This window comes from Lepidochelys olivacea (genome assembly GCF_965140295.1).
Source record: "Lepidochelys olivacea isolate rLepOli2 genome assembly, chromosome: 9".
Lineage (NCBI taxonomy): Eukaryota > Metazoa > Chordata > Testudines > Cheloniidae > Lepidochelys > Lepidochelys olivacea.
The window spans coordinates 77220586-77246332 of NC_140419.1; the positions used below are offsets into that span (position 1 = coordinate 77220586).

The 25747-nt window shown below is 40.1% G+C and overlaps 1 protein-coding gene and 1 pseudogene across 7 annotated transcripts in view; one reads left to right on the forward strand and one right to left on the reverse strand.

The window, feature by feature from the left end:
• LOC311526828 (fibronectin type-III domain-containing protein 3A-like) overlaps nucleotides 1–15764 on the forward strand; it is a gene marked incomplete at its 5' end in the record, with an annotated part of 84493 nt that extends 68729 nt beyond the window's left edge. For all 6 annotated transcript variants that reach the window (XM_084640281.1, XM_084640280.1, XM_084640277.1 and 3 more), the window contains 6 exons: nucleotides 544–693; nucleotides 1338–1618; nucleotides 7307–7519; nucleotides 8757–8923; nucleotides 11341–11462; nucleotides 13214–15764. In XM_084640281.1, coding sequence (XP_084496407.1) covers nucleotides 544–693; nucleotides 1338–1618; nucleotides 7307–7519; nucleotides 8757–8923; nucleotides 11341–11462; nucleotides 13214–13528 — 1248 coding nt within the window. In that variant the 3' untranslated portion in view covers nucleotides 13529–15764. The remainder of the gene's footprint in view (nucleotides 1–543; nucleotides 694–1337; nucleotides 1619–7306; nucleotides 7520–8756; nucleotides 8924–11340; nucleotides 11463–13213) is intronic.
• A 2008-nt stretch (nucleotides 15765–17772) lies between these two features.
• LOC311526315 (growth hormone secretagogue receptor type 1 pseudogene) lies at nucleotides 17773–20519 on the reverse strand (annotated as a pseudogene). Its single transcript has 2 exons — nucleotides 19763–20519; nucleotides 17773–18065 (listed from the first exon to the last, which is right to left on the reverse strand). The product of its transcript is annotated as a growth hormone secretagogue receptor type 1 pseudogene (transcript).
• Nucleotides 20520–25747: the final 5228 nt, after the last annotated feature.

Here is a 25747-nt window from a genome sequence, read left to right on the forward strand (position 1 = left end):
AATTATGGGACCAGATGGGAATTGCAATCTTTGTGAAGAATGTTCCTGTTTCAGTCAAATGGTGTACTTATAGCCATGCTGTTGACTACCTAAAAGGTCTGAGTGTTACTTATGGAACGGTTTTCAAACTGAAAAACCTCCATTTTGCATACTAGGACTGTACTATTAATAAAAGTGTTCTGACACCATTGTTTACTAGCATAATTTCAACAGTAGTGCCTTGTGTGAAAAAGCACTACTGACCAAAATCAGGTGTGCTATAGGGTAGATATGTGCAAACTTCTCAATGCAGTTTTTTGTCAAATTACTCCTGTTCAATACTTGTATTCCCTGTAGCCAGGAGCGTCATTTGTGTAGTGGTTTGAGGAGGACATATACCCTTTTAGGAGTAGGTAGAAACCAGCCAACTCATTTCACTGATAAATTTACTGAATCCACACTCTTCGCTACCCATTCCCCGTTGATATAATCTTAAATATATATTTATAATTACAAATCATGAGCTATCTGAAAGCTAATCTTTCACTGACTTGAATTTCCCAGAGTCCTGCATGCAATGGTGCTGAAATTTGTGAATATAGGCTGGACTGGGGACAAATGGAAGGATCAATGCGTATCATATACACTGGCCCTTGTCTGAGCTATGAAGTGAAAGGTCTTACACCTGCAACCACATATTATTGCAGAGTACAGGTATGAGAGGCTTCCTTTTGTATGTCACTCTAAAAATCAAAACCTAAAGATAATTAGCATCTGAATAAGTACTTCATCTAGAAACTAAGGACAAAGTTCTGGTCCAACTTGTACAGATGCACTGGACGAGGAAAAGGATTTGGAGAGCATCTTCTGTCACTCCAACCAAAGTGTGTACACCTAGGAATAGGATAGTGTTCGATTAAACACTAGACTAATGTCTTCTGCATCTCTTCAAAGTCCCAGATGGTTGTGGCCAGCCATCTTGGGAACATGTCCAGGCCTGTTACACCCGTATGCCAGATGTCCTTATTGGAAGGTGCTCAAGATCTGCAAGCTATTGCTTACTATATTTTTAAGGAACACAACAAAAAGTGTTTCAGAACAGATTAATCTGAGTTATCATGAAAGACAGAATGGTTAAGGACATTCTGCTGCTGTTCTCATTTCTCTCAACCTCCATGTGAGCTGCACGTACTAAAGTGGAATTTTGCCTTTAGTTCTGGACTGATACGTTTTCATTATGTTTAGGAAAATGCCATCCTCTTGCAAATTTCTTTCAAGAAGCACAAAATCAAAGCAGTTTCTCAAAGATAAGATAGAAAAATGTGGCCTCCTTGAACACAATAGAATCTCTCTTTCAGGCTGTGAATATAGCTGGAGTTGGATTGTTTGGAGATATTGGTGTGGTAACAACACCAGCGTCGGTGCCTGCAGCAGTGTCTCTACTTCATCTGCTTGAAGAAGATCAGATGGAAAATCCTTGTCCCTTGTCAACGTGCCTTGCCATTCAGTGGGAGGAACCGTGTTGCCATGGGTCAGATGTCATTGGATATAATATAGAATATGGGGAAAAGCAACTTGTAACTGTTGGTAGAGTTACAAGCCATATTCTGGAGAATCTGCACCCTGACACTTTGTACAGGTGATTACTCCTTATTTTATTCTGAAACCAGTCTTGTAGTTATTTTAACATACAATGTTCAGGACTGTTTTTTTCCCTCCAGGTTTTTTGGTCTCCTAGTCCACTTCATTAAGGTGAACATGCTGTAAGCCAGAGTGTGCATTTATGTAATGGGTTGTCTTTAGAGTGGTTGACTTCTTTAGAGGGGGAAAAAAAAAAAAAAGAAAAAAAAGTGAATACACTGAGTCCGGGAGCCCTAAAATACAGCATACGTTGTATCGGTATGTTGCTGAGATCACAGCAGAATGAAAAAAGACAGGCAAATATCTGGATTTTTCTCTATTTGTCTACAACTTTATTAGTAAACACAAAATGCAGCAGCCTGATAAGTTAGTCTTTTTAACCTATTCCCTCCTGTGATGGAATCCATCCTAGCTACTTTCCCTAATGTTATGGGGGATCCTGGGACCCTACCCCAACAAACTAAATCAGGACAATTGAAGAGGTCTCCAGGTCCACTGGTTTTAAGGAAACCAGAGTGTAAGTGATTTCCTCTTTTGCTCCAAGAGGAGCATCCTCCTGTGTCTAGCAGAGCCCTGTGGTTAATTATTTGGAAATCGGTTGGAGTATCTCCAAACACCAGATTTGAATAACTGACTAATTTTCATATATTTGTCCCCTTAACTACCGTCTTGTCACACTGATGCCACCCTCCTCCACCAGCTCACACCCCACTGCCCTCAGAAGTTGACAATACAATTGCAGAAAGAAAAAACTTCACAGAAAATCAGGGAAGGAACAAATGGAACATGATTTCGGGTTGAACCCAACATGCAAATACAGAAGTGAAGCTTAAATTCATAACTTTGATAGACACTAATAATCATGGACTGAATAGAGAACCTGGATTTGTCTTATAACAATCCATAACCCATTAATAACCCCTCCTAGCTGCCTTCTCTCCTGCCCTTCCTCCAGCTCCCCAGTGACTGGAGGGGTATTAACGGGCCACTTAACACATATTGGCAGGGGACCATTCAGAGTTAACTACTTATGCTAAACAAGCCTTTTCCACCTTCTGTTTAGCTGTGACACTCCTAGGGCATGGCTACACTTGCAGATGTAGAACGCTGAGAGTTAAACCAGCCCTCGGAGACCGCAGCAGGGAAAGCGCTGCCTGTCAGCTGCAAGCGCACTGGCGTGGCCACATTTGCAGCAGCATTGGGAGCAGTGCATTATGGGCAGCTATCTCACAGAGCACCTCTTCCCATTCTGGTGCTGTGGTTTGTGGGAAGGGGGTGTGGAGTGCAGTGCATTCTGAGTCCTGCAGATGCATCGCTTTGCATCCCAGCAATCCCTGTGCTTCCATCCACATTTGGTGCCATCTTTCAACATTTTTTGTACTGCATGCTGTCTTCCCTTTCGGTCTGCAGGGATGGATCTTGAACTTGTGAGGAATATACCGATGGGTCTCATCAGCACGTCATGAATTGCAGACTAATTACTTGTTAAGCTAGTACATTTCACAGACCTGAAGAGCTCTGTGTAGCTTGAAAGCTTGTCTCTCGCCAACAGAAGTTGGTCCAATAAAACATATGACCTCCCTTGTCTCTCTTATATCCTGGGACTGACATGGCTACAGCAACACTGCATCCAGTTGTTCTGTCATTCATCTCTATTACCTACATACCAGCTGCAGCTACAGTCAGATGGATCCTGAGAACTCTTTAAGCTCCTGGGAGGGCAAAAAGCCATCTTTGGTCTGATTGCCACTGTGATGATCAGCTAGTCAGTGAAGATGGCCTGTGTGCCCAGTTGCCATGGCATCCTCAAGCAGACAGTGGCAGCCCATTGCCATTGTAGTCCCCTCCTCATAAGATCCACTACCTGCACCTGGAGAACTGGAAGCTAGTGAGATTGGCCTACATTCTTATTTACTGCTACAACCCAGCCATTTTGTCTTATTCAGTTGCAAGACTGAGCTGAATTCTCACACTGAATGTGGTCCGTTTTTCAGTTTACTGATTTCCTCCCCCCCACCCCCTCCCAATCCTTACAGTGCTGAATAACTTTTAAAAAATATCAGAGCTGTGATAGTGGGCAGTATGGTAACATTGCTTTAATTGAACTTTAATTTAATTTGGCCATTAACATTTCCTGGTATCTGGAATGCTACCAAGTGCAAACTGTACTCTGGGTATTAAAGAAACAGTATGGATCCTTGATCAAACTAGTAGTCCCCATCTAGCCCTGTTTGGCTCCTGACAGCAGCCAGTAGCAAATGTTTCAGAGGAAGGTGGACAATTATGGAATTACCTGCCGATGGTGGAGTTTCTTCCTAACTCCATGAGTTTAGTGTTTTGATTTGTGCCCTAAAACATCTTTAAAAACAAAAAACCCTCTTTTGAATCTGACTAAGCATTTTAGCATTCATGATATTTGGTAACAGTGAATTTTAAAAGCTAATTTGGATTTCCTTCAAATCCGCTTTAAATCTGTTGCCTCTTCTGTTCTAAAATAGTGAACAGGAGCAACTGAGTGATTTCTCTATACTATTATTTGTGTGTTCATCTGTCACGTCCAGTCTGTCATTTCTAAACAGTACCAGTCTGTTCAAGTTCTCTTTAATATGAAAGTCTTTCCATGCCCATAATCTTTTCGTCACCCTTCCCTGAGCTTTATTTCTACTGTCTTTTTGAGGTAGGTGTGTAGAACTGGGGATCCTAAGTGCTACAATACAAATAATAGAGCTGAACAGGGCATTCTAGGTGAAGGCATACCACTGACTTCACAAAGGTATCGCAATATTGTCGTCTTTTTTGTCCCATTCCTTGTGTATCCTTCGTTTACTTTTTTGGTTGCCAGGAGACAAGCTGCAGAGGCTTCGCTGAGCTGTCCATAGGATATCAGATAGCTTTCGATAGAGGTTGCAGTGAAGTCCAGCAAAGTCTACCACTAGTTCAGATTCTTCCTTTCAGGCTTGAAGTGCTTTAAATAACCCTTTGTGGTTTCAGTTAGCTGGTTTTATTTTTTTTATAAATTAGTTTTTCCTTCTTGGTGTAGAATGCATTGAAAATCTATATTAAAATATTTAAGTCCAACTTCAATTATAGTGCAAAATATCATTGATTGGCTATATAGTTTTTCTATTCTTGGTAGTGTTTCCAGAATGCCAGAAGTATGGTAAAAAGAAAAGGAGGACTTGTGGCACCTTAGAGACTAACCAGTTTATTTGAGCATAAGCTTTGGTGAGCTACAGCTCACTTCATCGGATGCATCCGATGAAGTGAGCTGTAGCTCACCAAAGCTTATGCTCAAATAAAGGTGCCACAAGTCCTCCTTTTCTTTTTGCGAATACAGACTAACACGGCTGCTACTCTGAAAGAAGTATGGTTGGTGCTTCTACAACACTGGTCATGGACCTTGGCCTGAAAAGGTTGGACACCTTAAAAACCAAGGTGTTTCCTTTTTTGTTTTGCCTGTATAATTATGGACTTCTGTCCTAACAATAAAACAAACAACACTTCGAATTCTGGAACTGATCTTTCATAACTGTGGCTTTATTAGTCACAAAATATCTGTGTTTTTACTAGAAGCTTCCACGGAATGCTAAGAAATATCCACATATAAGCAGTAAATCTCTGCCACAAAGAGCTCACAATCAAAGACGACCAGCAACATCTCAAGAATAAATCATGCCAAACCAAACTAATTTCCTTCTTTGACAGGATTACTAACCTAGTAGATGGGCCGGGGGGAGACGACAGCAGACATGATATATCTTGATTTTTAGTAGGCTTTTGAGACACTTCCATGTGACATTCTCGTAAGCAAATTAGGGAAATGTGGCCTAGATGAAATTACAATAAAGTGGGTGCACAACTAATTGAAAGACTGTACTCAGAGTAGTTATCAATGGTTTGCTGTCAAAGTGGGAGGGTGTATCTAGTTGGGTCCCAATGGGTCGCTCCCATGTCCAATACCTTTCAATATTTTCATTAATGACTTGAATAATGGAGTGGAGAGTGTGCTTTTTAAATTTGCTGGTGACACCAAGCAGGAGGGGTTTAAGGACAAGATTAGAATTCAAAATGACCTTGACAAATTGAAGAGCTGATCTGAAATCGGCAAGATGATATTCAGTAAACACAGGTGCAGAGTGCTTCACTTAGGAAGGAAAAATCAAATGCACACCTACAAAACAGGGAATAAGTGGCTATGGTAGTAGCACTGCTGAGAAGAATCGGGATTATATCAGATCACAAACTGAGTATGAGCCAACAATGTGATGCAATTGCAAAAAAGCTAATATTCTGGAATGCATTAACAGGAGTGTCATATGTAAGACACAGGAGGTAATTGTTCTGTTCTACTTAGCACTGGGGGGGGACCTGATGACAGTCCTCAAATGTTAAGGGCTATTATAAATAGGACAGTGATCAATTGTTCTCCATGTCCTACTGAAGGTAGCACAAGAAGTAATGGTCTTAATCTGCAGCAAGGGAGATTTAGGTTTAATATTTGGGAAATACTTTCTAACTATAAGGATAGTTAAGTACTGAAATAGGCTTCCAAAGGAGGTTGTAGAATTCTTGTCATTGGAGCGTTTTAAGAACAGAAAGAAAAGGAGTACTTGTGGCACCTTAGAGACTAACCATCCGTATGCATCCGAAGAAGTGAGCTGTAGCTCACGAAAGCTTATGCTCAAATAAATTGGTTAGTCTCTAAGGTGCCACAAGGACTCCTTTTCTTTTTGCGAATACAGACTAACACGGCTGTTACTCTGAAACCTTTTAAGAAGAGGTTAGATAAACACCTCTCAGGGATGGTCTCAGGGGCTGGACTTAGAATCTCTTGGGGTCTCTTCCAGCCATACACTTCTATGATTCTATATGAAGGGATAAAATTAAATTCTGTATACTTTATACATTGTAAATGTAAATTTTGGTTTTTTTAGTTTTGTTAAATACACATCTATATGTAACTGCCCTTCAATCTATTTTAAAAATTAATAGGCTAATAAAGGTTAAAATATCACATCTGTAGGTTAACCTGTAAAACTCAAATGGGGGAGGAGAAGGACTATCATAGTCACGGCTATCATTCTGTCCTTAGTCATCACGTTGTGCCTGTGTTTTACAGTTTTAGATGCTTTACTAGAGAGGGAAGGAGAATTACCAGCTGAACTGAAATAGGGTGAATTAAGGCAAATTTCCTTCTTTTTGTTTTAAGCTTACATCATAACCTGCTTTAACTCTGAACTCTTAAAAATATTGTAACTTGCATGCTTTACCTTCATGAACAGCAGCAACTGTGCTTCCATTCTGCACTACTTCTCAATGTTATTTATGCATTATTCAGCATTATTTTATGCAAAATCCCACCGAAAACCTTGTGGTATTTGTCTCACTTGTATTCCAAATATTACCTCAACTTGAAAGAGATCTTAACTCTTAAACTTTTTTTTTTCCAAAAATCAACTCTGAAATCTCTAACTGTAGCTTTATAACTTTTGTGGTATTTGGTTCTTTGCAGATGACAATTGACATTTTGCTTCATTGCAAAATATTATCAGGGGCTTGTATAAGATTATTTTAGTACATCAGTAATTGAAATTTACAATCAGTAAAATAGTGTATTTTAGTATATTATTTAACCTAGTAGTTGTAAATTAACAACAAACCTTTTTTCCTCCTCTCTCACTTGAAGAATTAGAATACAGGCCATAAACAACTTTGGAGTTGGTCCTTTCAATCATTCCATTAAAGCCAAAACAAAACCACTACCTCCTGACCCGCCTCATCTTGAATGTGTGGTCTTCAGCTACCAGAGTCTTAAACTGAAATGGGGTGAAGGTCCTGGTAGAGCTTTAATTACCAATCCTACACAGTTCAACTTGCAGATGGAGGATAGGTTTGGCAGGTGAGATCATTACTCTACAATTTGGAACATTCAGAAGCCTGCTAATGTTTTACAGCTTCATGTCCTGTTTTGTAGTCCACTGTGATCTTATCAAGTTAATGGGTATGAAATCAGGTAATCTTATTAGGATGTATATCATAAAACTATTCATTTCCTCAGTTCTGTTAGTGGATATAGTTTACTGGATGACAAAAAATGGAAAGATAATCAAGACTGTCAAGTGTTAAGCCCACGTGCTGTATAAATTGCATTTGTATGTTTCCTTGGAACTCTTATGGTGGAATCGGATATTCAGTTTCATTTTCCAGTGGAAAAGCTAATTTGGGTGTATCTGATTCATTGTATGACATGAGAAATTAATACTTAGCATTTGCGTCACATCTTTATTCAAGAACAGTGGTTCTCAAACTTTTGTACTGGTAACCCCTTTCATATAGCAAGCCTCTATATAGTGACATCACCCCCCCCCCAAATTAAAAACACTTGAAAAATATATTTAACACCATTATAAAGCCTGGAGGCAAAGCAAAGTTTGGGTGGAGGCCAACAGTGCGTGACTCCCCCACACACACGTAATAACCTCGTGACCCCCTGAGGGGTCCCACTACCAGTTTGAGAACCCCATTCAAGAAAGTTATGAATTGTTACATTGTAATAACATAATGCATTAACCTGTAAGTGTACTGTCCGTTTTCTGTATTTAAAAAAATCTGCTCTAATATTAAAGGGTTAGTGTGTGTAATCGACAAATAGGGTGAACAATTCTTTTTTGTCCTAAGATTATAAAAGCGTATGAACCTTCCCCCCCCCCCCCCTCTACTCCCCAGAAGTTCTCAGTTCCTCTAACTTAAAAATTTGAGAGGTTGGGAAACAAAGTGCATGACTAACCATGTGTAACAAACTTCCTGTGTAACGTTCCAGCCTAGTGCAAATCTAGATTTAATGATAGATCCCATAAAATGAGTGGGGGGGGAAAGGTATTGGCACTCCCTGGTGCTGACAACTCAGTGTTATTGTTGTGAATGACACTAATACACATAACTGTTTATTGCAATAAAAGAGGTCTTTTTGGTCTAACACTTGTGTAACAAACTTAAGGTAAAAGTCACCATTTTTGTAATAAAATTTTACAAACGTCTTTCACCCATCACACACTTTTCAGTGTTAAACATTAACATAAATTAGTTTGTGTAATTCTAACGTGTACTTATTTGTAAAAAAATATTTTTTTTTTTAGATTTGTTACTGTTTATAGTGGACCTTGTCATACGTACAAGGTGCAGCGACTCAGTGAATCCACTACATACTATTTTAAAATCCAGGCATACAATGATGCTGGAGAAGGGGAGTTTTCTGAAGTTTATGCTTTCACTACAACCAAATCTCCACCAGCATCTCTTAAAGGTGAGCATACAGCATTCTAAGAGTTGTTGTTGTTCTAGTGTGTAAAAATCAACAGTAGCATACCTGTTCTGTTTATTCCCTCTGAAGCACTTCTGTCAGAAGACAGGATACTGGGCTATATGGACCTTTTGTCTCACCCAATATGGTCCTCCTTATATTTGATATTAAAAACAGATTCTTTCCTCTATCTAGCCTCTTTGTCAAACACAGGCAGTACAGATGGGCTGGATACTGTGACTGTATCTGGCCAGCTAAGAATTCCCCTACTGGGACGAAGCATTCTGCAGGTATAAAACCAGTGTGGCCAGCTCCTGCACCACTATTCTCCCAGCCCTGGCATTGAGGACATGCTCCTCCAATTCTCTCCTGGTATATAGTCTCCTGGGGACCATTGCCAGCTGATATAGGTTAGAGTGGCCTGTTGGCAAGTGAGAAGAGAAAATAAACACATCAAATATTCTTCACTCTAAATGAGAACTTTAAGGGGCCACATAAAAGCAGCTCAGTCTGACAGTCAGAATATTACCTATCTTATAGGAAAGAATACAATTATGAAGATTTGTATGACATATATCACTCCCAACTGGGAGATACAAGGACCTACACACTGTTCCTCCCTAGTTACTTGAAGGTAATTACTAAATAATTCTCTGACTAGACAGGCATTAGTTTGAGAATCCACCATCTCAGCATAACAAGCAATTTTGAAGTCCTTCTCAGATCTGGTTACAGAAATATAACCTAAAGGAGAAGAGAATATTTGACATAAACAAAACTCTAGAAAAGTAGAATCTTATAATCACTTTGCACATAAAAGTAAGTGTCATCTGATTTAGGGCTGGTTTACACTGAAAACTTACATTGGCATAGCTGTTTGTCTCAGGGGTGCGAAAACTATGCCAACCTAAACCCTGGTGTAGACAGTACTAGTGCTTCTGTCAACCTAGCTACCATCTCTTGGGAAGGTGGATTAATTCCAGCAATGAGAACCCCTCCTCTTGCTGTAGTGAGTGTCTACACTGAAGCGCTACAGCTGTACCCCTGTCACATTTTATGTGTAGACATACTCCTAGTGGAAAAAATAGGAACAAATCATAAGATACGAGGACCTATAGCCTCTAGATTGCTTTGACTAACTCTTGTGACTTTTAAGAGGTATCAGGAGTACATTTGAAAAGGAGAATGCATTTTTAGTTGGAAAGTAAAGCAGTTGCCTGAGTTCTGCCTGAAAGACACTAGGTACCCACTTGTTTAAATGGTTCAGAGGCTGCTTACTTAGAAATTCCTAAGTATGTAAATTACAATGACTCAGGTTTACAAGGCACTCGCGTCCATCCTAACTGGATATCACTCAAAAGCAAGAACGTTATTGAATAGTTCTCTATTCCCAAAGGTACTAATACAATCAGTTTGCCAGTAAAGTTTTTTAAAGTGCTAGTTCTACAAACTCACCCTCTTCCCAAAGCTTTGTCCATATTAATGTGAGAGTTGCAATGTGACTAAAGGTGTGATTTTTTTTTTTTAACTGACACAAACTTGTGTGGACAATTATTTCATTTTACATTAGGCTTATTTTGATTTAGGTTAAACATATAAAATCAGTTGAAAGTAAACCAAAGGAAGCCATTTTAAAATAAAGTAAGTGTGTCTGCACAGGTGTTTGCAGCAGTTTAAAACAGTTTTACAAAAGATCTAAGTTAGACAGGTGCAACTTTCCCATGTAGATGATGCCTAGGATAACTTCACACTTATTAACGCATTAGCAAATACATGTTAACACCACTGAAAAGTACACTGTCTGATCTACACTAGACTTTTGAAATGTGTATGTTGGAGTATTTTTGCTAACACAAGGTAACGTCACACTTTTAAATGCTGGTCTAGAGACCGTTTGTTTCATCTGGCACATCACCGATGATTAAAGATTGTTCAAGCCAAATTATGTTTTCAGAAGCACCTTTGCATCCCCCTTAAGTTTTGCAAGAGAGTTGCAGAGTGTCTGAGAGCATAATTTGGCCTGCAAAACCTTTCATTGTTGAGATATGCAAAATGGAAAGAATCCTGACTTCAGCCTCAGATTTGGGGCTAACAGTTTAAAAAAAAAAAAAAAAAAACGTTCACTACCAAATTGTAAGCAAGTTGTATGTGGAAAAATTGACACACAGCATAATGGGCTTCCATATTAAATCTTTCTAAGATACTTTAAGATAGTACCACAAAACTGAATATCCGTCCTGAGCCTGTTTAACAGCCCCATTGAGAATCACTTCTTCATTAGTGGTGTGGCTGGGTTACTAAAGCCATGTCCTTAGTCGTGTAAAAAAGGGATTACAGTGGTTTCAGGTTAACCATGAAAAAAGTTTTTCTAACAAAAAATTTGAAAGCGCGTGGGTGGATTTTTTTTGTTTCTTCCCCAGCACCCAAAGTAAATCAGGTGAGAGAAAACATCTGTGAAATCACATGGGAGCCTCTACAGTCAATGAAAGGAGATTCCATTGTTTACATTCTTCAACTTGCCAGTGGGAGAGAGGTTGATCAGGTAACTTTAAAATTTCATTTGCTATTTTAAAAAAAATTATTGTAAGGAATTTTTTTTTTTTTTTTTTTACATCAAGTCTCTGAATGTTACTAAAGCCATGTCTACGCTAGCGAGCTTGCAGGGACATCAGTGCAGCTGTGCTGCTGTAAGATCGCTCACGTGGCTGCTCTATGCTGACCTCATAAACCCATCTCACAAACCCATCTCACTTGTGCCAGCGAAATGTAGGACGCTCGGGGTGCGAAAAAATCCACACCCAAGTTTTGCCGACATAAGAAGTAGTGTAGACATGGCCTTAGGCTGATTAGATTTTAAATTGTTCTAATACATACTGCCTTTGCCCAGCTTTCTTCAAATTGAATGCACTCAAAGTAATAAATTTGAATGCCTTACTCGAATTTGTAAATTTTTACTGAGACCATAAGAGGCACAGAATCAAAGCAGTGTATTAACCTAGGAGGTTAGACAGAAATATACGGGTTTTTTTCCCAGAGGTAGGGGGTGGAACATGGCGAGCTCTGTTTACACAGTTGTGAACATAGTGGTTCGTAAGTACCAATTCTGAAATGACAAACTCAAGACTCTTGGTTTTTAGACTTGCCCAACCCTCTTGTGCACACTTTCTTGACCACTACTAAAACCAGGCTCTATAAACCATCCTCCCTCCCTCAGTATGGATTTTTAACCTGGAAAAGTCTGTGTTGCCATTTTATTTTTAAACAAACTTCCTCAAACTATTAAACTGTTGTGAACAGTTTTAATGATTACAACTGGGGCAGCTCGGCCTCAAAAGGATCTTTCCAATTTTTATGCATATCTTCATGTATCACTGTCATGCACAAAGCTTTATGATGATAGTAGTGACACCATTGTACATGTTGAATGCCTTATGTCACTGAAAACCTCAAATAGGTTTTGAACAGGGTAATTTTCAAAAAGCTAGAATTGTTTCTGCTCCATCTCGCATATAAAGAACCTCCTATCGACCTGAGTGTACCACCATGCACAGGAGCAGCCTCATCATTATTTGGGGTAAGGTTAATGAGATGCTTTAGCATACATGCCAATCTTAACAGGCCCTTCACAAATCTGGCCCCCTTCCTTATCCCAGTATAAACCGGCTGGCTCTCACTCCTTACCCGTCTGTCCACTTTTTCTGCAAACAACTTTGTGCTTTCTTGTACTCTATCCCTTAGGTAGGAGCACTCTGTCAGCACTGATTTGTAAAGCCACTGCCATAATCTCCTCCCAAACCCCACTTGTACTATGAAATGAGTCAAATAGTAGAGGCAAGGTTGAAGAACAGTTGGGGATTTGATGTTTATGTGGGAGAGGGATAACTGTTTTATCCCCCTACCTATCCCCAGCACTTCATTGTAAATTGTAAACTCTGGGACAGGTGCTGTCTTCGTTTAGGATGGTCCTAGCGCACCGTCGGCACAAATCTATGGTGGTAGTTTTTTCAGAGGCCAGGCTTGCAGGGACAGCAAATAATTTGTCATCTTCAGGGGAACATCGGTGGCAAGTTTTCACTCCTAGTTCTTTCTCACATTTTAAAGACTGTTTGCTAGGAAACAGTTTAGAAATAAAAGCAGAGATTCTTTTATTTCTGAAGCCCTCAAATTGGATGCGTGGGGAGGGCTTCCCAGACCCTTGCAGGCCTGCTCTGGTTGCACTGAATATTGTGTCTATTGCTAGATACTGGGAAAGTGAAATAGATGAGCAATTTGTTTGCTCTCTTTATTATTTAGGTATACAAGGGATCAGAGACTTCATTCCGTTTCACAAACTTTCAGACAAACTGTGAATATCGGTTCAGAGTCTGTGCTGGACGCCAGTATCAAGATTCTACTGGATTACAAGAACTGTATGGACCTTATAGTCCCAGTACAGTATTCTCATCTCAAAAACAAGAGTTGGTTCCCCAGTATACTGATTCGACAGCTAAATTTGCAAAGATTAAGAAGACATTAAGTGATGAGCAGTTTGCTTTTCTTCTTCTTGTGGGATTTGCAATGGTTGCTATTTTGTTTGCTTTTGTTATTCAGTACTTTGTAATCAAGTAGATTGTTTAAAGCCTAGTCATTGTTCAGCTTTTTATGACAGTTATTCTGGGTATTTATGTTGGTTAATTCTAAATAACATCCTAGCTGGAAATGATTGTATAAGACATACACACGTTTCCATCTTTGCTGCTGACTGACATTGAGACTGGGTTGGCAGAACCTTTCCAAATAAAGAACACACAACTGCCATAGAAGGGGTAATCCTGGGTCCTCTGTAATCAGGGTTAGCTGTTAATAAAACAGCAAAAAACTGCCTTACCACACTGTCTCTCACTATCAAAGCATAGGCCCTTTCGCCAGTTAGAGAAAAGGCATTATATAAAGTCTTTTGAAGTGCAACTAAGCAAGTGGTAGTGGATCAGCAACTTTTAATCGAGTATTGTTATAGTTTGGTATACATGAAATACAGCAGCAAAAATGCTTGCGCTTAGAACAGTACTGTACTGCAGAACATTGCTAGAGCAAACCACATTTAATATACTGTAGAAGGAAAACAAAATATGATATTACTACTTTACAGTTATTTTAATGTTTGGGGTTCAAGAATTAATATTTCAAGCGTTAAAGTAGGAGGTGCCAGCATTTTGAGAATTGTAATTAAAAATGCTAGAGGGATGTAATGTACATACAGAGCGACTGAATGTATTTGTATGTAATATTGCAAATTGGTCCTCTTTTGTACTTTATGTTTCTGAATGAAATGCTTTCAGCAGTTGGTAAACAACTGTTGGCCCAATCCACATTTTCATTCTCAGTGCCTGAGAGAACAGTAATTTCCTGTGCGTCTGATTAAATCTTTTCAGCATTTTCAGAGAAGGCACAGATTTTGTCTTTAAGGAGAAAGAGTGCATTTATGATAAATGTTTCACTTTTGGCTCAAACTGAGCAAATGTTTTTGTACTATTCTTAACCTAAAAATAAAAAAGTTCAGACTGCTTTTGGATGCTCTTCTATCCTTATCTGAATTAGCAAACTATATATGAAATATTTTTAGGCAACATTTATACAATGTTTTAAATTAATTGCTATCACAGTGGTGGCAGTTCACATTCCATTATGGTGGTGGTGAGAATTTTCAGTTTGCTATGAAACTTTTCCAAAACTTGTCATGCATGTCTTGACACTGTTTTGAGGAATATTTTTGGTGGTTACTATGCACTACATACGACTGTTCCTTGTCAGACATATTCTTTAGGTATCTGAAGAGAAGTCTGACAGCTATTTTCTTTACATCAACTGTTTTGCAAGCTGGAAGCCACAAATTTAGACATTTGTTTCAGAATGGGTCGTCTTAATAATTTTGGCATTAAAAGAACATGCCATAGAATGTTACAGATTTAACATACTTTGCAAATGCTACAGCTACATTTCATGTACGTCGGGGCAGTGCACTTGCATGTGGGATAGTACTGTTGGGTACAAGCTAATTCTTTCAAAGAATAAAACATCTTAAGGATGTTTCTCCTATGGCTGTTAATAAGTTAGTTTGAGGCATTGTGTTGCATTTCAAATGTGGAAATCCTAAATTATGACATAGTATCAGTTAATATTCTTAAAAGTAGGTCTATGGTGCAATCTGAAATTAACCTTTTCAAAAATGTACTCTTCATTTTGTACTCTATTTATTTTGATTAAAAAAATCCTGGAAAATGTATGTCTGAATGTATTGTTCTACTTGTAGCAGAACTTTAACTTCATCATTTATATCATGGAAGTCTCTCTTCAGTGTTGGAAAGAGTTTTATACAGATATTAGTGTCTTTAGTTTGCCGAAGTTTACAAATATGCCTTCATTTCCTTTCATATTTTACTTTTAGAAAACAATAGACTGCCTTCAGCAAATTTCTTTTGCCAAGGGATTTTTTCTTTAACTCTTAGACAAACAGAGCAAATCATTTAGTGATTTATTTGGCAATAGCATTTCTGATATATTTTTAAAATGATAAAGTAGGCTTTCAGAATAAATATTAACCGAAATCATGATTTCCTAGAAAATTAAAATAAAATGCTTCTGAATTGCCACAAAATGTTCATATTTCCAGGAAATATACTGGAAAGTATAGTGTAATGTAGATTTTATATTGACGGTTATACATTCCAGATTGATGTACCCTAGTGGCATTAACAGATTAGGTATCTTCATTTTTCTTGCATTGTAATTTTGAGATATTTCAAACTTATGTTAAAGCTGCATTGTATTACTAAATTGTAACTATGAAATAGATAATATATTTAATACAGCCAATAAAAATACAAATTTTCAAATTTGATTATATGTATTTGTGTGTTTGTGAAGAAGAAAATAACTTCCTTCTGGGACAATCCTGTCATCCATGTAGTATGTAGTTTAGGATGAAGGAAACAGCAACACGGAATTAGGTTGCTTTATAGCATTAGTGAGGCTATCTCATCTTAAACCTACAGATGAGAAAGGTGCTCAGGAAGTTCCAAGATGAAACTTGTGTGCTTCCAAAGGTGCTATTTCCATGTGGGTGGAGGTTTGTGGAGGGGATGTAGTTCTCCCACAGCACAGATTTCGCAAGTTCCATAGGCAACGACCAGTCCTTCTGTGCTGCTCACCATGCCCTCCTCTATTGCTCTAGTAGGGATTGTGCTGCCATTTGTTCCCCTCCCGTCTTCCAGTGCAGTGGAAAGAGCGGGACTCCAGTAGTTAATTCCAATCGGTTCGTTTACTCCAGGGAATCATCTAAAGGAAACTCACTGAAATCATGTAGATCAGCTGTTCCCTGGCTCTGCCCAGCCACGATATGTCCAGGAAGGGAGACTGGATTATAGCAGATTGCCTCACTTCCTTTCCCTCAAACTATTTTTGGCCCAATGGCAATGGAATTTCCACTGCTTTGATTTCAGTGTTCCATCCAGTGGAGAATACAGCCTTAAAGAATTAGCCCTCCACCCGTTTTCCTATGCAAGGTTACAGGACATGCATGAAGGACAAAAAATAAACCTTACAATCTATTAATGAAATGAGTGAACTCAGGGATGCTGTTCTGTTTGCTATAAGCCAATGGAGACCATCCTTTGGAACCACTGTGTACTAGTCTTCATAACGCCATTTCTAGTTATTCAGATGACAAGAAGCATGTATGACTGACGGTGGTGATTGAAAATGGTCTCATTGAAATCAACATTTTGAAAAGGAAAGCGGCATTGAGCGATGTGATCTAGCACAATTCCCGTGGTGTGTGAAGTGACACGGCCTGTTTTTCCCTGGTAGGTTGTTGTGCTCTGTGTCACAACAACACAAACAACTTCTCGTGAAATGGTGACAGAGCAACAAAGGCAGGATTGCTTGATTGCTTTGACATAACCCTGATTTCCACCAGGGAAAATGATGCTTGAAATAGACTCCATCCTCTCTCTACCCATCAAAGTCCTTTGCCTTTAATGCAAGTGCAGTAATTTGGCTGTCCAAACAGTATAATTTCATTAGCCCCCACTTGAGGATGGCCTTGAGGTTAAGGAACTGGTGCGAGACTTGGGTTCCATCCCTATCTGTCACAAACTTCTTGTGGAAGTTGAGCAAGTAACTTTCTCTCTCCCCCCTTCCCCAATCTGTAGCTTACTTTCTTGCTTCCCTTGGTCAGCCTTTGTAATGGACATGCACCTTTCACAATCACAACAGCTTCATATTTTCTTTCCCTTTAAGTTTTTCCCAGTTATTAAATATATTAAAATGAAGAGAACAAAGGTAGTTTCATTCAATCCACTGGTCTGTTTTGATTTAGTTTTCATACATCAAACAAATACTAAGAACTTGAATGAGGGTATTGAATAGATTCTGTATCAACCATAAGCAAAAGCTGTGATCTTGTAGGGCTTGGGACAAATCCACTGGCAGATGACCACTTTGTGGCTTGTTGGAAGTGCACAGAGATACATTGCAAGGCAATTGATTGAAGCCATTGGCACTCAGAGTGTTGAGTCACTACTGGCTTCTGCATATAGTTTTTACTTGATCCTGACACTGCTAAAACTTCATAAACGTTGCAGGAAATACTAGTGGCATCACCCTGAAGCAGAAGGAGTGACAATGGTTGAGGGAGAATTTTGTGCACACAGATGGAAACAGCAAACTTTTTCCATCCTGAGAGATTAAAATCCCCCCTTCACTCACAACATGCCCATGTGTCATGGCTTGGTATTAACACACAGTTCACAAGCACAGTGGACGGCTGTAATCTAGCTGTACAGGACATTGTATTTAAGTCAGTGATGAACTATTTACATGACAGAACTGACTTCTGTACCTTCAAGAGAAGTCCTTTCACTCCTTGTCAAGTTTCTGGATTGCCAGACTTGACTGTAGTTCAGGATTCTGCTCATTGCTTTTCTGTATTTTTGTGACATGACATTGTAAAGTATTGGGTTTATAGATGCTCCAAGGTAAAAGAGAAGCATGGCGATGAGATTGAAGTACTGAGTGATGTCATACAGGATGGTTTTGGTCTGGGAAAAGAGGATTCGGCCGATGTGGAATGGTAGCCAGCACAGCACGAAGGCCAGGACCACTACTGCTGAAAAGGAAGGGAATATATTTTAGTACAGTAATTTTGAAGCACTGTTTGTTCTGTCTCTTTAAACTATATTGTGGCTGAGACCTCAGACGACTACGCTGAATATGGCATGTACTGTAACATGCTACCACCTGACTTGTGCAGCCGTTTTTGCTTCATGTTGGCAGGTAGATATAAGCATTGGGGATTTGTTTGCCTGCTGCAGTGTTCAGGTAAAAGACCCTTTAAATGTATGTAGTACAGTGACAAAGGAACAAAACCAGGCTAGGTTACAGCAGCATCGGTACTTCAGCATTATTTCTTGCTGTTACATTGTTATCCTGAAATCTGCCTCACTTGTCAGTGAAATATTTACCAGGGGAGTGGGGCAGGGTCAGCAGTTGGGAAGTGAGTGGGATCAGAAGAGGAACAAAGTGTCTGGGTGGGCCCAAATAGAAGGGGATGGTGAGGAGATGGAAAAGAGGAGTGAAAGAAATCTGGGAGATGAATGGAACAATAAAAAAGATGCAGAGGAAGAAGTGGGGAGAGGGAAAGACGGAGAAGGAAAACACTGAAAAAGAGGACAGAAATTATTAGAAGCCATAATAATGGGAAACAAAAGTTGGGGACAATAACAGTTGATGGAAGGGGAAAATGCACAGTCTGAAGTTAGTACATTTTACTGCATGGATCCATGGTCCTGCATTTCCCTGTGTGTTTCCTGCAGAAAGTGGGGGAGCTGAAAAGAGGCAAGATTCCACTTTGAGCTCTGGAAAAGGAGGCAATTTTGGGGCCATTAACTGGGGGATGATGGAGGATCTGTGAACAGACTGAGGCCAGGGCCATCAGTGCTTTTGCCTCCACTGTGAGCACAGAGAGTTGGTATCTGCACCCACTGAATTTTGCTGACAGCAACAAGCAGCGGCTATTTTGCTCACCTGAGATGAATGAACAGGCTCAGTGAAGCATTAAATGTTGTTAACCCAAATAAATCCTTTGTTTTATCAAATCGTAATAACTGCTTGTTGTGACTGGGGGTTGAACCAAAGACCTTCAGAGCTTCAAGAATGAGTCACTACAGCCGGAACTAAAGTAGTAAATGCTGCTGTGGGTTCAGATGCTTAGCCCCTGTCCCTGAGCCACAGAGGGTAACACACCACATGCTGACCAGTGGGTTCTGTAATGAGTCTACTAAAATGTTAAACATGATTTAAGTGGAAATAAAACCAATGTTTAACTAGGCCTGGACACATGATTTTGCTTAGATTGTGGCCCAAAGTTTAATTGCTAAAACACATGAAACTTTCCATGGGAGACGTGAGAGTGGCTGGCTTGAAAAACTACCAGTCAGACCATGACTGCTGAGCACAGGCCCCTCTTGACGCACACAAATCAAGGTTGATCAGATTTGCCTTAAAAAAAAAAAGTCTCAGCCACATCCTACGTTTCTTTTTGCTGCTATTCTGAGTTTGCATCAGTCCAGAGCAAACGATGAGCTCAACTGTTCCTACGACCAACCTGCACACACTTCAAATTGGGGCCCCGTATCTCAGTAAAACCCAGGAACATGACTAAATGAAGTACAATGTACTAACCTTAAATCTGTAAGGGCCTTTCCTTTCTTTTTGTCTCACCTCCCCCTTTCTACCTTTAATTTCTGTCTGGCCTAGTGTTATATAAATGCAGATGTTTAGCCTGGTCTCAAGCCAGATCCTTACCTAGCATTTTGACTGTTTGTTTGTGGTACTTTTCTCTGCTTGCGGCCTGAGGTCCTCTCAGCTTGTGTCTGGTTTGCCAAAGCTTTCCACAGATGAGTCCATACAGCAGAGTCAGGCAAAGCACCGGTAGGAAGAAATACATGGTTGAGACCCAAGTCATTGTTTCTAAAAGCCCTGTGCGGGCTGAGTGTTCTATGTAATTGCACTCCTTGGCTTCATCAGGCAGGCTTCCATTGCGGTGTTCCACGCCAAACAGGAACAGAATTGGGCTGGCTGTCAGGAGAGCCCATGCCCATAAAGAAAGGATGACCCTTTTCACCCTGCATTTAGTGATGGTGGTTTTGGCTTTCAAGGGAAAGCATATTGCAAAATACCGCTCAACACTCACAGTGGTGATGTGCAAGATGGTACAGTATGTGCAGGTTTCACTGAGGTAAAATAAAAATTTGCAGAGAAAGTCCCCAAATATGTATGGTTTGTATTTCCAAATCCTGTACAAATCAGAAGGCAGACCAAGGAAAATCAGAATGTCCGACAACGCCATGCTGGATAAATACATGTTAACTGTAGTCCTCATTTCCTTGTATCTTTTGAAAATTAATAGTGTTAGCAAATTCCCAGCAATACCCAAGAAAAACAAGATGCTGGAAATTATAGTCACAGGCACCAGGATATGAATGTCAAATAAAGAAAAAGACTGCTCTTCATAGTAGTCTGTGTCATTTTGGAAATAGCTGTAATTCGAGAAGGAATCCATGTCGGGTCTCAAAAGAAATGGTAGGGTTGGCTGCAGATCATTTGCTATCATGAGAGTGATATCAGGCATGTCATCTCCTTTAAAGATCAATTTTGAAACAAAAACTCAAAATAATTATCTTCAAAATATTGGTTGGATATAACTAAATATGGAAATAGTCACTGGTCTGTTGCAAGAGAGAGGCTATTGCTTACTATACCAAACATTTGGAAATTAAAAAAAAAAAATTGAAAATGTACATTTTTACTGTTTGCTTTACACTGCTTCAAAATAGCATTTGTATCTTGACAAGTCCACCAGGGGTATTTCTTGAGAGATGAAGATGGAGCCAATGTGGATGCAAATAGATACAATCCATTTTAACAGGCAGAGAGACATGGACTGAGAAAATCACTGTTTACCTCTGCGAAAGTTTGCCATATTTTAAGAATTTGCAAGTTACAAAAGTTCAGACCCTTTCTTGACAAAGAAGCACTCCTTTCTAAAGAATCCTCCAAAGCAGTTGGATTTACAGGTTCTCTTTGCTCTAGGCAGAGAGAAGGTACACTTCACTTGCAATATGGAACATCAGCTTGACGCAGAATCTGTGCTAAATATGTTCTTTGTACTAGCATGTCCCCAGCCAAGTGTAGACTTCTGACGTGTCACAATTTCCGAAGAAAGCATTTGGGGTAGGTACTTTGATCTTTTAGTGCACTTCCTGTGGAGCACGGACATTACACAGACTTTCATAATAATCTAGCTTCCTCCTCTTCCATCTACATACAGTTAATGATACATCATTAAATACTTAGGGAGAAAAATAGAGTGAAGCCTAACTTGTGGAAAGTAGTCACAGCTAACAGAGAGATTAAAAAGCTCTTTGATACTGGAAACTTAATGACCACTCAGGATAATTATGTAATTTTTCCATTGGCCTGTACATAGGACTGCTGTGTTTATTTAGTGCCTTTTCCCCTACATCTCCTCCATAACATATGCTGCAGGGTGAGAGGTCTGGACTGAACGTGTCTTAATAAGATAATCAAGTTAGGTGGAAACATGTTTGTTTGGACATCAGTTTAAAAAATGAGACCGTGTCACTTTGATTTACTTTTAACTTCAGAAAGGATCAGTACTTATTTACTAAATGATGGGGGGTGGGGGTGTTGGTACTGTACAAAACATAAAGGAAGCCATTAGTGGCTGACTCAGGGAAACTTTTAAAGTGGTTTCATTCTTCACAGCTAGAAGAGAGCCATTATGCTAAATATCAGAGCTATAGTACTCTCCATATGAAAACAGGGTGCTTCACTGAGTAATCTGAGGGAACTTGTATATTCCCTGTAAATTCAAGATCGGAGAGCAGGGAAACAGGGATCCCAGAAGAGAAGTCTGTTATGTTCATTTTCTTCAGTTATACTGTTTTTGATTTGTTCTCATCATAAAGCCTATTCAAGGTGTGCTGTTGAAATGTACTGTACAGTAGTTCAGTATTTGGGGTGAAAAGTGCATGTCCAGCACAGCTAATTCCTTAAACTCCAGAGCTGTGGGTTTGCTTACAGTGAAGCATTCCAGTGTGACTTCAACAGGAATAGGCATAAAGGGCCAGATTGTTAAAGGCATTTAGGTGCCTAAAGATGCATATAGGCAACTCATGGGATTTTCAAAAGTGAGATCGGCACCTCACTTCCACTGCTTTCAATGACAGTTAGATGCCTAAATAGTTTTGAGGAGCTGAGTCTTGGCACCAAATGTCCTTTTAAATCAAAGGGCATTAGACAGGGCACTACTGAAAATCCTACTAGGTTTTCTGCACCTTTAGGCATCTAAATGCCTTTAAAAATCTGTCCCCAAAGCCCTCACTTCTTGGGCTTCATGTACAACACTCATGTGAATAGGAGTTCTAAAAATAAGCCACCCTAAATCCTGCAGGAAGCATCATTATCAACACTGCTAAGAGCATCTTATTGGACAAGAAACAACTTATGTTCCAAAAAATTATCTTTTGACTGTAGAGTTGTGCTGCCTGGACAGTGTTCACTACCTGATCAGCGCTATGCACTGTGAATGTTCCTCTCTTCTTCCAAAACTTACAGCACCTCCAAGTTAGCCAAATATTCATTTATAGAACTATCAGGAGGACTGGGTGGGTAATGGCTACTCTCCACCCTTCCTGTCTAGGCAGTCAGTCTGAATCCAGATCAAGCCTTAGGAATCAAAAGGTATCATCTGAGGGATGCTTGGTTGCTTATGTAAAAGGAGTTTGTGGTCTCTGTCCCAGTGAGCCATTGTGAAAAACATTCCCAAACTCTGTCCCTGTTGTTAGTCTCCACAGAGAGGAACCAGGCTGATGGAAAAGTGAACTAATTGCGCATGCTTAAAAATGGTTTTTCCAAAACAGGATTGCCCTCCCACTGTCTGTGGATAAACAGAGGACTTCAGTTTTCAGGGTTGTTAATGTAGCCCCTTTCACCAGTACAAGATGCATGCTATCAGTCCTTGTTCATAAGCTGTCAGCAATGTATTTCCCTCTTATACAGTATGGCAGGAGTGAATGGCAACATGACAGATGTCCTGATTTTGTCTGCTTTTGATTTAATCCATTGGCTGAGGCTGTATAAAAACTTTGCTCAGTTTTTGGTGGAATAGATCCCCCTTTCCTGCCACAAACATGCTGGTTTTAGTTCAGTGTCTGGTATTAATCTTTAGAATCATAGGGTCAGAAGGAACAACAAGGATCATCTAGTCTAACCCCCTACCAAGATGCAGGATTTGTTGTGTCTAAAATACAACTCCGGAGCCACATGCAGCTCTTCTGAAGTTAATATGCGGCTCCTTGTATAGGCACCAACTCCGGGGCTGGAGATACAGGTGCCAACTTTCCAATGTGCCAGGGGGTGCTCACTGCTCAACCCCAGGCCCTGCCCGCACTCCACCCTTTCCTGAGCCTGCCATGCCTTTGCTCCTTCCCCCATACCCCCCAGCTTCCTACATGCCACAAAACAGCTGATGGGGAGGTGCAGGGAGGGAGGAGAGGTGCTGATTGGTGGGGCTGCCAGTGGGCAGGAGGCACTGGGAGCGGGACGGGAGAGCAGATGGCGGGCTGCTGACGTATTACTGTGGCTCTTTGGCAATGTACATTGGTAAATTCTGGCTCCTTCTCAGGCTCAAGCTGGCCACCTCTGATCTAAACCATCCAAGACAGATGGCTATCCAGCCTCCTTTTGAAAGCCTCCAGTGAAGGCATTTCCATGACCTCCCTTATCAGTCTGTTCCATTGTCTTATTGTTCTTACAGTTAAGAAGTTTTGCCTGAGATTTAATCTAAATCTGCTATGTTGTAGTTTGAATCCATTGCCTCTTGTCCTGCCGCTTGTGGCAAGAGAGAACAACTTTTCTCCATCTTTTTTATGGCAGTCTTTCAAGTACTTGAAGATCACTATCATGTCCCCCCTTAAACTCCTCTTTTCCAAACTAAACATACTCAGTTCCTTCAGCCTTTGTTCGTATGGTTTGCCTTACGATCATCCTTTTGATCATCCTTTCCAGTTTCTCCACATCTTTTCTATATATTTGTGACCAAAACTGGACACAGTATTCCAGCTGAGGCCTAATCAACAACGTGTACAGTGGTACTGTCATCTTCCATGACTTGCATGCTATGCCTCTGTTAATGCAACCTAAAATTGCATTTGCTTTTTTGGCAACACCTTCGCATTGCTGACTCATGTTGAGGTTGTGATCCACCACAATTCCTAGACCCTTCTCAGCAGCCAGTTATCCCCCAATATGTATTTGTGCATTTGTTTCTTCTTCCCTAAGTGTAACACCTTACATTTGTCTTTGCTGAATTTTGTTTTGTTGTCTATAGCCTTTGTTGTCTTTCCTCCCATCCTAGCAAGATGTTTTTGTGTAATATACTAAGATGCGTGAAATTTAAATTTCTTGGACTACAGTGAAATAATGCAGCAACCCAAAGAATCTCAGCAGCTGCATTTTCTGTTCATACAGAACTAATGCTGGCATGTATTGGATACAGGGCTGGCCCTGGAGCTTCGTGGATCCCCACATGAGACTAGACTGCAGTGCCCTTGCCCCTATGGGACAAGCAGAGGCAGGAGTTCATGTAGGGTGGTACCCTCCAGTACGCAGTACCGCCAAGAGATTTTTAGTGGGTACAGGGTACCGGAAAGAGTTGGGGCTAGCCTCCCCCAGAGAGGAGTTGGGTCTGTGCTCTGCTCCTTAAAGGAGAAGAACGCGGCTAGGGAGGGCATTCATCCTTTAAATGGCTTTAACAGCACAATGCATATGCTAACAAACTTAAACAAAGGCTTTGTTTAAGTTTGTTGGGGGGGGCCGTTGGGGTGGAACGGAAGGTGTTTAAACAGTGTTTTTGATTCTGTTTCGCCCCATTTGTCTGAATTATCCATGATATTCATACTGCATCACATCAAGTCCAAATCATTAGAGGAATGCCCCTGCTTGCACTGAGCAGAGGATGTTTGGATTCTGATGTCAGCCCAATTCTGCAGCCTGACAGGAATCAGGTGTTGTCCGCAGTGTACACAGAATTCTTCTTTGCAGCCAAACTAGTCTAACATGCATTTTGTTAACTGGAACTGGAGCAGCAAAACAGAGAAAATAAATGCCTCATTTTCCAGCTTTGTGGGTGAGAGAACTATAAGTATAGATTATAATGCTGGACACTGATGCCAAGAACTTTGCTGAAAATATGTTCCTCATCTTAGCAATGGATCTAGGACTTATCGCACATCTGCCCACCTTTATTCGAATGAGCTCCTTCTGATCTGACCGCTCAGGCATTGCCAGTTTCACCCAGAACAATTTCCAAATTTGGAACCTAATACTGCAAATCCTTAATCATTTGATCAATCCCATTGAAGACAATGGGACTATTTGCATAACTATGGACCACTTTTGTGGACTGGTAAGAGTTTCAGGGGTCTATCCTTATAAAGGAAGTTAAATCCCCCATTGAAATGAAATGAAATGTTTGGGTACAATGCGATAAAGCAGTTTAGGATACAGTTCTACTTACAATTTGTCTTTTAATAAATCATACGTATGCTGAAATGGCTCCTCATCCAACTCCCATATTCCATATAAACAGACTGAATACTACATATGTGGGGGAAAGTAAGCAGTTAAGCATGTTGATGTTTGTATATACAAAGAGAGGTGTCGGAGGGGATGGGGAGAGTGTGGGGGCCCCGGGCTGGGGGAGCA